The sequence below is a fragment of the Clupea harengus genome, chromosome 5 (assembly GCF_900700415.2).
Source record: "Clupea harengus chromosome 5, Ch_v2.0.2, whole genome shotgun sequence".
In the NCBI taxonomy this organism is placed as follows: Eukaryota; Metazoa; Chordata; class Actinopteri; order Clupeiformes; family Clupeidae; genus Clupea; species Clupea harengus.
The window spans coordinates 27,158,882-27,171,476 of record NC_045156.1 but is presented as its reverse complement, the minus strand read 5'-3'; the positions used below and the strand labels follow the sequence as shown (position 1 = coordinate 27,171,476).

Sequence of the window (12,595 nt, the reverse complement as noted above, 5' to 3'; positions counted from 1 at the left end):
ACAGACACAGACACACACACACACACACACACAGACACACACACACACACACACACACACACACACACAGACACACACACACAGACACACACACACACACACGGGCAGACAGACCTCTGAGACTACAGCACAGGCACAGGCACAGGCACAGGCACAGACACAGACACACACAGACACACACACACAGACACACACACACACACACACACACACACACACAGACACAGACACACACACACACAGACACACACACACAGACACACACACACACACGGGCAGACAGACCTCTGAGACTACAGCACAGGCACAGGCACAGGCACAGGCTGATGAAACTAAACTGGCCTGGCACCCTTCGCCTGCCCTCAGACCTTCCTCCTCCTTCCTCTTGTCTCCTCCAGTCCGTTGCCCCGTTCTGCCGGGCTTTCTGCTCCACCTCCCGTGCCCTCTGCCTGCGCGCTCTCTACCGACGTCTCGGCCTCGGCCTCGGCACACGCACACCGCACGATCTCCTTTCATCTCTCTTTCACTGCCACTGATCTCCTGAAGGAATCAGAACAGAGAGAGAGAGAGAGAGAGAGAGAGCGAGCGGGGGGGGGGGGGAAGCAAAGGAAGCCGCCTCCACACGGTCTCCACCGATCCGGCTCTCTTCAGTTCAGTGCTCTGGAGGAAGACAGCTGCGTGTTTCAGGAGGCTGGTTTCCCCCGGTGCTGCATGGCTCCGTTGAGGTCATGGCAAGCAAGGTGTAGTGTAGTGCATGCATACTGTATGATGGGTAAGCTGGTGGGATAAAAGGCTGCATGAGACACTGCATGAGCCAGCCTGTTTTGAGTGTCCGTATGTTTTTTATGAAGTGTCTTTGTTTCTCCGAGGCTCATAGAAGGCAACTGTATCTGTAGGCTATCTATAGGTCGGTGGGATTAGACAGGCCAGGCAGTCTAGTGTGGAACCGGATGGCACAGCAATCCCGATCAACCTCATCAAGCACTTATCTTGGCAGTTATCAGTTCCTTTTCTCACAGGCATCACTCCGTTTGGGTGACATGCTGGAGGTTTTTAGAGGGAGAACAGGATGAATGAGCCACACTCTGCCCACTCTCTTACCCCCAGGAGCACCATTGGACATGTGTGTTTGCTGTGCGCAAGCAAACAGGGCCCGGAGCCAAAAGTGCTTTGCAATGCAGATCTACCGTCAGCCTCTCTCCTTCTGACTGAGACATGGATGCGAAATGGCTCCGTGCTTGCAGAGAGAGCATGGCATGGAATGTGGAACACATAATCTTTACAGTCAAGTACCTGCTGAGAGCCTGGTAGAGGGGCTTTCATATGAATTGTGCTTCGCACGAGGGGTCCTTTATCCATGTGGGGAGATTTTTCTGTAATTGATGCCTTAAGGCATGGGGTGTTGGGTTCTACCATATTATTATTGCAACTCTAAAAAGCAGTATGCGATTTTGGTTCATATGTGGCTATACACTCTGCAGTGTGAGGTGTCGTGTACAGGTGTTTCTGACTGCATTTTCCTGCTGTGAGTTCGAAATTATGAGTGTCGACATGCCGACTAAGTACTGTCCTGAGTCGGTGTAATGTGGCACGCTTAACGCCACAGGGGGAAGATCCCCCAAGCGACCCCATCCTGAAAACATGTCACCCAACAACATTCAACAGAATACAGCAAGCAGATCTCAAACATTCTCGTGTTTCTGCCCAGTCAAGAGGAAGAGAAGCATGTCTCTACATCCACATCCTGATTTTTCCCATCCGAAAATATGCAACAGACAAAACTATTGCACCAAGCAGTCAGCCAGAATCCAGCAGCGGTTAGTTCCAGTGCAGTGCAGGCTGATTCAGAGAAAAAGAAATCAGGTTAGGCCAGCTAATGCCATCCGCTCAGCTGCGACAGAAGTTAAATTACTGTTAAATTACTGCTGTTCACGCTAATCTTCAGTTGTCTTTGTCTCCTGCCCTGTTCATATCACCAGGCTTTCATGTGTGGACACAGAGTCAGAGTCAGAGTCAAAGACGGCACGAGCGCTTGTGACTACACAACACGGCTTGTTAGCATCTTGGCTGTGTCCTCTCCCTCACGTTCCCAACACCTAGGGTCGTCCAGGAGACGTCGCTGAGACAGTCACCCACAGCGCCGCAGTCATAAGCCATCCCATAATTAGCGGATTGATTTGCCCTTCAACTTAGCCGGGCCCGGTCAGGCCCAAACACTTGCCCGAGTGAACCGTGGGATAGCGGAGCCCCACTCTCCGAACGCAGCGCTACAAATGAGCAGTAGCACACTGGCAAGGCGCAGCTGTTCACAACAAGCCTACAGACACACCTCATTCATTAGAAGTGTACCTCCCGGGAGATAACGATCATTTACAGCGTCGGAAGGGAATCTAATGAAGAGGGACAGGGGGGGGGGGGGGGGGATGGACTCTGTGCCACTGCCGCCACGCGTGCACTCATCCCCTTGGTCTTCAGACGATCGGCACATACACACACACACGCCAGCGCTCACATCAACAGCACCCAGGCCGCGTGATGACTGATCTCTAAGAGACCGACAGATCACACATGCAGTCAAAATATATCTTTCAATTTGTATTTCCATATACATTACATCGTTTTCTGTTTTCTGTTATCCGGGCCGATACCCTTGAATTCTTTTTATTTGTGTTTGTTGTTTTCGGATGGTCTTCCGCTACTTTGCAAATCAATGCTTAAGGCTCTAGAATTACTGCTATGCCACTATACTGCTTTATCAGGCTGAGATTTCAGAGTGAGTCACCAGGGCCTGGCGTGTTACAAAGGGGGAGGGGATTTTTCACAGAAAGATGGGTTTGCTGCCCCTGTTTTACACTATTCATTATTATAACTTGTTGGATTGGAAGAGATTTCCGAAGATTGGCCATGCAAATCTAATGTTTATGTCTCCTGGTCTTTGATTTACAAGGGAATTCAAGTTGATTGTCTGTATTGAGGTTTATGAGTTAAAAAGTCCTGTGGATTAAATGGAAGCTGAGTACTACTGGTAATTCCACTTTGAAATGCCAAGATGAATTCTGCAATTTGATCATTATCAGGAACAAAGGAAAAATACTGAAGGAATGTTTTTCTATACAACAATTGTGTATTGAAATTGAAAATTTAAGTGGTATTGAATCGGAAACAATATACACAAAGATGCGTAATCAATGGCTTCTTGTGAAAATACTGTCCTCATTTATAACACAGAACAACTATACAAGATCAGATTTCAGACATCAATTACCTACCAGTGAAATACACCCACACTGACAATACATGATTGGTTAAGTGGATGTCTAAAGCTACACAACCACTAGCACATTCACACACAAACAGCACAGAGCAATTCACATGCACACACACACACACACGCACACACGCTCACACACACACACACACTCACACACACACGCACAGACACACACACACACATATATATATATATATATACACAGCACATAGGCCACTGTCCCTTTCTCTCACACACTCACAGGAAACGTGTGTTTAGCCAGGGGCTTCGTTAGCACAGGCTATTAGATCTGCAGAGACCTAGTCGTTTCTCCTCCACCCCCAGCCGCTTGCGGGTCAGTGGGTTTCTCCTGAGAGGCCTTTTGCCATAGCTCTCAGTGCCATAGCTCTCAGTGCGCTTTGACAGTGACAGTTGGCACCAAAATAAGACCCTGGCCTGGATACACTCTGCTGATGAGATAAAGGATACACAGACAAGGGGGTGCATAGATAACCCGCGACCACTCTGCTAGAAAAGACAGTGAAGGAAAGGCTGTTTTCTTTTGTGACACACACTCTATCAATATTTTAGAGAACCGGGCATTTTTTGTCCAAAAACAGCAATAAATAACTATGACCAATGAAATCTCTCAAATATGCATCATCATGTCTTAAAGCAAATGCAAACACACACACACACTGGGCCTAATAGATGACAGGACAGTGTCATAACCTTGAGAGTTAGCGTATGTGTCTGTGTGCGTCTGCTGAGCTCAAAAATGCGCTGCCTGTCTGAGGCTGTTAAAGAGCCTGGGGAGATCCGCTGCTCAGGCGCAGGCAGACCCACCTGCATGCACAACCCCAGGTATGCTCTACAAGTTCTGACCACACAGAGCTCCATCATGGTGGTCCCCATATGCTGCCTGACAATGAGTAAGCCTCCATACTACTAATAGCCTACTAGACAATGAATGGATTCAGTTTTCTTTCTTATATTATTAAGGACAGTGCTGTACAGTGGACAGTGCTGTAACCGTGACAATTAGCGAATGTTATGTGCATCCTGCTAAGCTCTGTCAGTTAAGATTTTAGATTTTAGTGCTCTTCCACACAACTCTCTCACACAGCTTTCTCTATTCCTATATGTATCATATTTCCTCTTCATAATGCATGCTACAAATACATTTCTGCATCAGTGAATGGGTCAGTGAATGCCATACGGTGCCCTACAGGAGTGAGACAAACACAGGTGAGTTGAGATGAGAGAGTGAGAGAAAGACAGCATGACAGAGGGAAAAGACAGCCCATCAGAATGAGATTAGTCTGAGCAAGAGGAAAGGAGTTACAGAACGAGAGAGAGAACCAAAGAAGAGAGATAAAAAAGGCAGCACGATATAGACAAAAAGAGAGATGTAGAGAGGGAGCATAAGGGATAAACAGAGATAGGAAGAGAGGTAGAGAAGACTGTACACACCCCCCCCCCCCCCCCAAGAACGTTTTGTCCTTGACACTCCTCTCCTGGCCCTACAAAGTGAGTGATGTAACTAGGCCACATCTCCTCACTCTCATCCATGCAGAAAGACAGCGAGAGACAGAGAGGAGAGAGCAGCAGAGTGCTAGAGAGGGAGATATAGAGCAGCAGAGAGACAGCAGAGTAGGACCGTTTCAAACCAGCCAAAGGTCACCTGTAGTGACAGGCAAAGACACCTGTAGGACGAGCATCTGGCAGATGCTTACAAAAAAACGCGATGATTTAATCACATCCGCAATGGCATATTTGCAGTCATTTCACCTCCTCTGCCAAAATATTTTTTAAATCCTGTATCTGTCCCCAGTAATCCCTATATCACCACTCATCAAGAGCTTGGCAAGGCCATAATCCTACAAGATCACAGCACAAAACTGTAAACCTCTTTGACACATTGCAATAACCGTTTTTTGAAATACTCCAGGAAATTCAAGAAATGTGGACAAATCATAGCAGTGGAATGAAATCATTACCATTTGCCACAAATGTGTAGTGCACCCAATCAGCCATCCATTTCACAACTGACTGGGCCAACTGAACCTCTGCATGCTCCTCATCTTTTGAACCACATGTAATATAACTGTCCTATAACAATCAGCTGTTGAAGTGACTCCAGCACCAAAGGACAATATAAAAAGATAGCCACTCTACAAGCAAGTGTGTGTTTGGGTAATTTTTTTTTATATCTGTGTGGATGCAATTGCAATAGTTGACACTATCACATAACCTGTGCTCTTCATTACATCAAAGTGAAAAATGTAAAAAAAAAAAAAAAAACATACTACGTACACCTACTTAATATGTATGTACACATACTACATACACATACTTTAAGTGGATGTAGTGCTTCATCAATTTGAGTTCTTTTAGCGCTTCTCATGATGGGTGATACCCAAACTAATCATTCCAATAAGGGGTTTGCCATGTGCAGACAAACAATTCCTGTGAGAAAGACAGCGAAGGACATCAACAGAAAGACAGAGCGGAAATGTGTGTAGAACATAGAATGCAGTCAATTATCAGAAGGGAGAGAGAGAGAAGGTATCTCTGACCTGGTTCTCTTCATGGGTGATCCTCATCTGCTCCTTGAGCACGGAGGTGCGTGCAGCCTCCTCCTTCCGCATGACCCTCTCCTTCTTCAGCTCGGGGCTCCAGAAGCTCTTGATGCTGTTGGCCGAGGACCCCAGCTTGGTGTCCTTGTGGTCGAGCTCGCGGCGCAGCAGCTCGTTCTCCCGCTGCATCTCCCGAAGCTGCGCCTGCATCTCCAGGATCTCGCCGCCGCCGCGCACCGCCTGCCGCAGCAGGGCCGAGGGCGTGCCGTGGTGGTGGTGGTGCAGCATGGACAGCGAGCCCAGGTCGCTGTAGCCCAGCAGGTCGATGTGCGAGTGCGGCAGCCCCGCCGTGGCGATGTTGGGCGTGCTGCCCATGGCGGTGACGCGGCCGCCGTACATGGCGCGGTTGGACGAGCGGCCCAATGTCATGGTGCCCCGCGGGTAGGTGGCGTGGTGGCTGACGCCCAGGCCCTCGTGGTCGCTCAGGTACATGGGACCGGAGGTGGCGTAGGCGGCGTTGAGGGACTGGATGTTCTCCATGGAGAGGGTCTTCCCCCCGCCGCCGCTGCCGCTGCCGCCTCCGCTGTGGGCGCGCCGGTGACCCAGCCGCGGCGAGCGGGGGAGTCGCGGCGAGCGGGCAGGGCTGCTCTCCAGGTGGCTGACTGTTCGGGCGCTCCCGTACATCTCTACCACCTATCCACCGAACCCCACCTGCGAATGGCTGCGACTGGACACCCCGGGGAGCGTGTGTGTGAGGGCGACGCTGATAGGAGGCTCTGCCCTCTCACTGGAACACATCAGCTGCCTGCCGCTGCCTGCCTGCCTGCCTGCTGCGTGAGAGAGAGAGAGAGGAGAGAGGGTGAGGGTAAGTGAGAGAGAGCAGGGAGGGAGAGAACAACAGAAAAGGAGTCGCTCCAGGTGGAGAAGCCTGTGTCTGTGTAATACTGCCACAGCTTGTTATGAAGGTGAGAGCAACAGCTGTGGGCCAAAGGGCTGCAGATCCCTGAGATGATGATTGAGTCGCCAGGCGTTGGCTTTGAGAACATCAGTATGAATACTAATTCCAAGGTAAGCCCACTGAGATATACAGACTATCCCCTCAAGATGTAGTGTTCCCATTTTCATTATCTCTGACCTACTGTTGACATTTACATTTACATTTAGTCATTTAGCAGACGCTTTTGTCCAAAGCGACGTACAAGGGAGAGAATATTCAAGCTACGAGCAATAGAACCTGGTGTAACAATAAATAAATACTACTTTACATAAGAAATATAACAAAATGAAATAAAAAAGAAAGAAAGAAGTGCAGAAATGTAACTGCTGTAATTGCAAGTTACTAGTCGAAGTGCCAGTTAGGACGGGAAGTGCTCTCTGAAGAGTTGGGTCTTCAAAAGCTTCTTAAAGGTAGAGAGGGACGCCCCTGCTCTGGTAGTGCTGGGTAGTTCATTCCACCAACGTGGAACTACAAATGAGAATAGTCTGGACTGCCGTACTTGCACAGACGGCAGTGCCAAACGACGCTCACTAGAAGAGCGCAGCATCCTGGGTGTAACATTTGCCCTTGTTGAGCGATGACACTGTATATACACACTCAAATACACACGGTCATGTGAATACTACTACTACACACACACACACACTTTTTGATATAAATATTCTACAGTTAACATCATATGTGAGTTAATGAACAAATACTGTGAAAAGAGGTTTCATAATGCTGGCTCTAAAAAATGCACGTATAAAAACTCACATATAGGATGGTGCTTGAATCAGATAGTGAGTTGTAAGTCTTAGATAGTTTCAATCGATATTCATACTGTACATTTATATTGTCGTATAAATCCTAAAAAATGACTGACAAGATGCCAGTTCAGTTTAACTACCCACAATCGAATCAAAAACCTCATATGTGGTGATTTATTTTTGTACAAATGGCTTCAATCAAAACTCTCAGGTCATACAAGCGACTCAGTTTGAATCCTAATGCAGTACAAAGTCAAGCAGGTCACATGCCAACAATGATGTCATTGTGTAACTGACAACTAAAAACTAGTATTCCTCTGTTCTACTGTCTGTTCTACTGTTTAGCCATAGCCATTTCCTCCATTCAGTCAACCGTCTCAAGTACACAGCATGTGTGTGTGAAGTTTATCTGTTTCACCTCAAAAGGCCTGCTGCTGGCTATCGTTCTCGTCCTGCTGGGGTGTGGAAGACTACAGCCCCAGAAAGCCGTTCAGCAGAGAGGAGACCTTAAAATGGCTGCTGCTGCTGTCTTTTCCCATTTTGTCTCTGATTACGGAGGAGGACGTGTTGCACGCACAGATTAGCCACCCACATTGCCTCACTCTCCACCCTCAGAGGAGACTAAAGATCCGTTAATAATGTGTCGTTGTTTGTATGAAGGACCATCAGCCCCAAACCCTGCACTCAGCCCTGGTCAGACCCACAGTGGTCTAATAATAGTGTCAGGTCAGACCAAGTTTAGTAACACACTCTCCCCTCAAAAATATCCATCCTTTGGACTGGGATGTTTGAAAAGAGCCTTAACATGCTTGTTGTGCTATTGTGAATTACAGTACTAAGTAGCTAAGGCAGATTTGTAATGAGATGTAGTGCGTCATCAGATAGAGGAAAAAAAAATGCTTAGATTTAACATTTTATCCTTTCAGGACCTCTTTCTCTATATCGATTTATCAATTTCATCCTTTTAGTCAATTTGTCATGTGCAGACACCTCTTTAAAATGTTGGCATGGAAACCATGCCCAAGAAGTTAAAAATAGCACACCTGTCTCTAATATGTACCACCCAAATCCTCTGGCCTAGCAGGGATACGTCCTTGTGCCGAGCAAAAGAAGAATGAACTGAGGCTGCAGATGGCATGGTCAACTGGTCATCTGCATGGCATCCATGCCAGGGCAATGACACCATCATCCTTCCGGAAACTTCGCTCCCCATTGAGCATCATGACAAATTCTACACCCAATTCTACAGTATTATTGGAAAATGTCACCATCTTGGTGCACTGCACAATGCAGTCCATGTGGGCACTTATGCAACTTATATAACATCTACAAAAAATGACTAAAAATACAGTGAACAAGGATATATTTGTCTGTGCTATGTAAGATTCACAGAAGCAATGTGATGTAAAGGACTGTTGTTGGCAAAACAGAATACTCACAAAATCATGCCCCAAACATCCAGAGAGTAGCAATGGAATGAATAATCATATCACTACATATCCTTAAACAGACTGCTGGGAATTATATAGTGGGTCTATCCACCCACTGCAGGACACCAAATTGAACCCTTTCGTGCTATTTATTCTCATCGTAAGGTGCCATTGTAATAAATGACTTGTGGCATTATCAGCTGTCAGCCACACGGGCCATTATTATCAAGGTTATTAGGAAATGTCCGTTATTATACCACAGCTAGATTAATTTCCCTGTTCTGAAACGTTCTCGATGTGTGTCGATTTTTATATTTATATATATATTTGCACAGCTCTGAAGTAGTGGCAGTTTTTTTGACCGTATTACTTACATACATTCTGACCTGATACTTATCTTCGATTCCACCAGCAGTGTCTACACAAAATATGTCCAACAACGCCATATAAGCAATGTATTCATGTATCCAACTGTCCATGGGGAATATAGGCTAGTCACAGAGTCGGGAGACAGAGGTTCAATTTAAACATATACACACCTTCTACACTAGACACAAAACAATGAAAACTGTCTGTGTGAAGTCAGATGGCATGCATGGGCAAAAAAACGAACTTGACAAGCTAGGTAGTTTAAAGTAGCTCCCCCTGATTATCTTCAAATTCATTTAGATGGTATGTCATCATGTGAAGGACGGATAATCACACCTGTCATCTCCACTAACTGCCCAGTCTATGGACTATGTAGTTCTGTGGATAATCTTAAGAACAAATCTAAAGAAAGTTTTCACAGCACAACATTGACTATATTGCCAAAACGACACCAATTAGCACCCTGACAAGCTTTCATTAGTGCCTATTACAAATAGGCTGGACACATTTAGTTAACTCGACTGATTGTGTTAAAATAGCTTCCATCTATTCTGAAATCCCTATTTGAACTGTTCAGATACATGCCACATACTGTATCTGAGTGGGAGTTAGAGCATCCATATTGAAGATATTCAAGAAGGAAGGTAAAAGCAAGAAAAACTAATATTGACAAGGCGGGATCTGAGTGGGATCATTGTTTCTTAAATGTGTAAAAAAAAAAATAGCACTGAATAGGCTACTTGCAAACAGATAGAACTGTCTTTTTCATTGCATCTAAAGCAATGGAAGGCAGTAGGCCAAGAGACAGGCAAACAATATTAGCCATACTGATTAAACCTTAATTTGATCTGAGTGATATGCACTGATGGGAGCCCTCTCAGCTACCCATTAGCCACTCTTTGTGCTGTCTTAGGTCTCACAGAATTATCAACAATTCTTTTGAATCTCAAGCTTTGGACAAATAAAAAACTAGGACACGTGTATCCGATGACATCGTGTGACACTGCGACTTTTAAAAAATTGGGGTTTTATTTCCAAATATTTGTTGAGAGTGTCTCGGTCTGCTTCTTTCTCCGAATTACTACATACGATTTATGGGCCAAAAATCGATCTTCGTCGACAAAACTAAGGTCTCTTGCAATCTGCCTGGACACGTCTCGCCGGTCCATGCCCCCCCCCCCCCATTCGGAAGTGAAATCCTGGGCAGACGCGCAGCTGTAGAGGCAGCGGAGATAAATTACTCGAGCTTTAGAGCAGCACTGAAGGAAATACCGGTGGCATTTCAGAAATGGAAGTCTCCCGAACCGATGCAGCTGCAGAATAAGTATAGCTTATCCAGGAGTTTCATCAGTGTAGACAACTGACTACTGACATAGCCTTCATCCCAGACGTTATGCCCATCTTCAGTAGGCGCGGCCCCTCAGTGACATCAAATAATTATTCGTCAATGTGCCTCTCGGTGCAACTGTCAAACACATGAGCTAACAATAAAGAATCAACAGCTTCAGTAACCAAGCAATGCATCCAACTCCCTCTCTACAGGGTTACCGGACATATTCGGTTATGATACGAGATGTTGCCTATTAACACTACATGCGCGTCAGTCTGTTCAGCACACCATAAGGAACTGAAGCAGAGATGCACTTGCCGATGGTCTGTAAATGGCACTGTCATTTCAGCTGCATAACCTAAAAAGGCATGGATTTAGGCCTGGGTCTCTGATGGCGTCCGACGCATTAGGCTCAATCATGGTGTTAATGTTAGCCTAATTTATGAAAGAAAACATGCTGGTGATTTAAACTACAAATTCTGGTAGACACACAACCTTCCTGAGCCCTCCTGCTGCCATTGTTAATTGGCCGTCTTAAAGAGGTTGCCATTCCAAGTGGACTCCTTCGCTGTCACTCACGTGAAATGGCAATTTATGTGAGGGTTAGTTAGAATACCACGTTATTTTAATCTATAGGCTAAATTAACAGAATGTACCGGTACTCGAATAGCGACGTTGAATACTACCCATCCCAAATATTACACTACAATGCCTGAGTACTGACAGTGTTGCCAATGGACAAAAAATGAATCCGGACTCATGAAGCACAGCCTATGGTTTAATGGTTTCAAAACGCTCACTCCAAGGCATTAATATACTACTAATATCCTGCATTAAATAGGGAATACTGTGAAATATCATTACATGCTGTCTGATTCTTGGATGGTGAAAAGCTGCTACGCTTTAAGATGAAAAGCAAAGATAGTCCAAGATCCACATGATTTCGCTTTAGAATGTTAGACGACCGAACAATTAGCCTATTATCAGTAGGCTACTCCTTGAGCAACTAGACAGGTGACTGCAGTAGCATTCATTTTCCCTTCATCGACAACTGTACAAAATTGACTAATTCTATTCAACAGATTGTTTACAGAATCGCTGCCTATCGGGCGAAGACATCGCGGTTTACCTCGATTCGCTTTTGCGCTCCACAATTTCAAAGCCACAGATAGCTGTGATTCTCTGCGAACGTTTGCCTGTGCACCAGAGCATCTTCGTTTGCCATTGTACCTTACAATACAGCTTTGAATCATTAAACAACATCGAGTAAAACCCAGATAACATATGTATTTAGTGTAGGTATGTGTAGTGTAGATATAGTGACATGTATCGGGTCTACAGATGCACATATCCATACAACCTTTTTAACGGTAATTCCTCTCCATCACGGCGCCGAGAACATGTCTTGCTGCCTCCATTCACCCGAGTCTCTCAGCATCCGGCGCCGTCATTGGGCCACGGACACGCGCTCCGTTCCTTTACTCACTCTAGCGTCAGCTCAGCTACCGTTAAAGGGACAGTTGGCTTATATATGTGTTTGCCGACTTGCATTAAAGCAAGATAAAGCTGTCTTTTGAAGCAGCCAGACAAGATGGGCAATTTCACTTTTACAAAATCAGGTTACAGACACTATTGTAAGGATCTTTGGTGTGATAAATCTGAATATCTGGTTTTTCTGAATGCATTATAAATTAGACTGTAGCATGTGTGCCTTGATCATTGAGTTAATAAAAATCACCTCTAGATCAATAAACATATAATGACTATATTTGATAGCTACCTCCTGCATGTATATGCGTTGTATAGTGTATGAGTGGCAGAGAGAGAATCTTTGTATGTATGTATTCATTTGGATGCGCATGCATGCATGCATGCAAGTGTTCATGTGCAG

At 45.6% G+C, this 12,595-nt stretch overlaps 1 protein-coding gene across 1 annotated transcript in view; it reads right to left on the bottom strand.

Annotated features, from left to right (window-relative positions):
• erc2 (ELKS/RAB6-interacting/CAST family member 2) overlaps positions 1–12,128 on the bottom strand; it is a gene marked incomplete at its 3' end in the record, with an annotated part of 39,458 nt that extends 27,330 nt beyond the window's left edge. The window contains exons 1-2 of the mRNA XM_031568576.2: positions 12,065–12,128; positions 5,830–6,656 (exon numbers count right to left, since the gene is read on the bottom strand). Of these exons, the coding sequence (XP_031424436.2) occupies positions 5,830–6,513 (684 nt within the window). The remainder of the gene's footprint in view (positions 1–5,829; positions 6,657–12,064) is intronic.
• Positions 12,129–12,595: the final 467 nt, after the last annotated feature.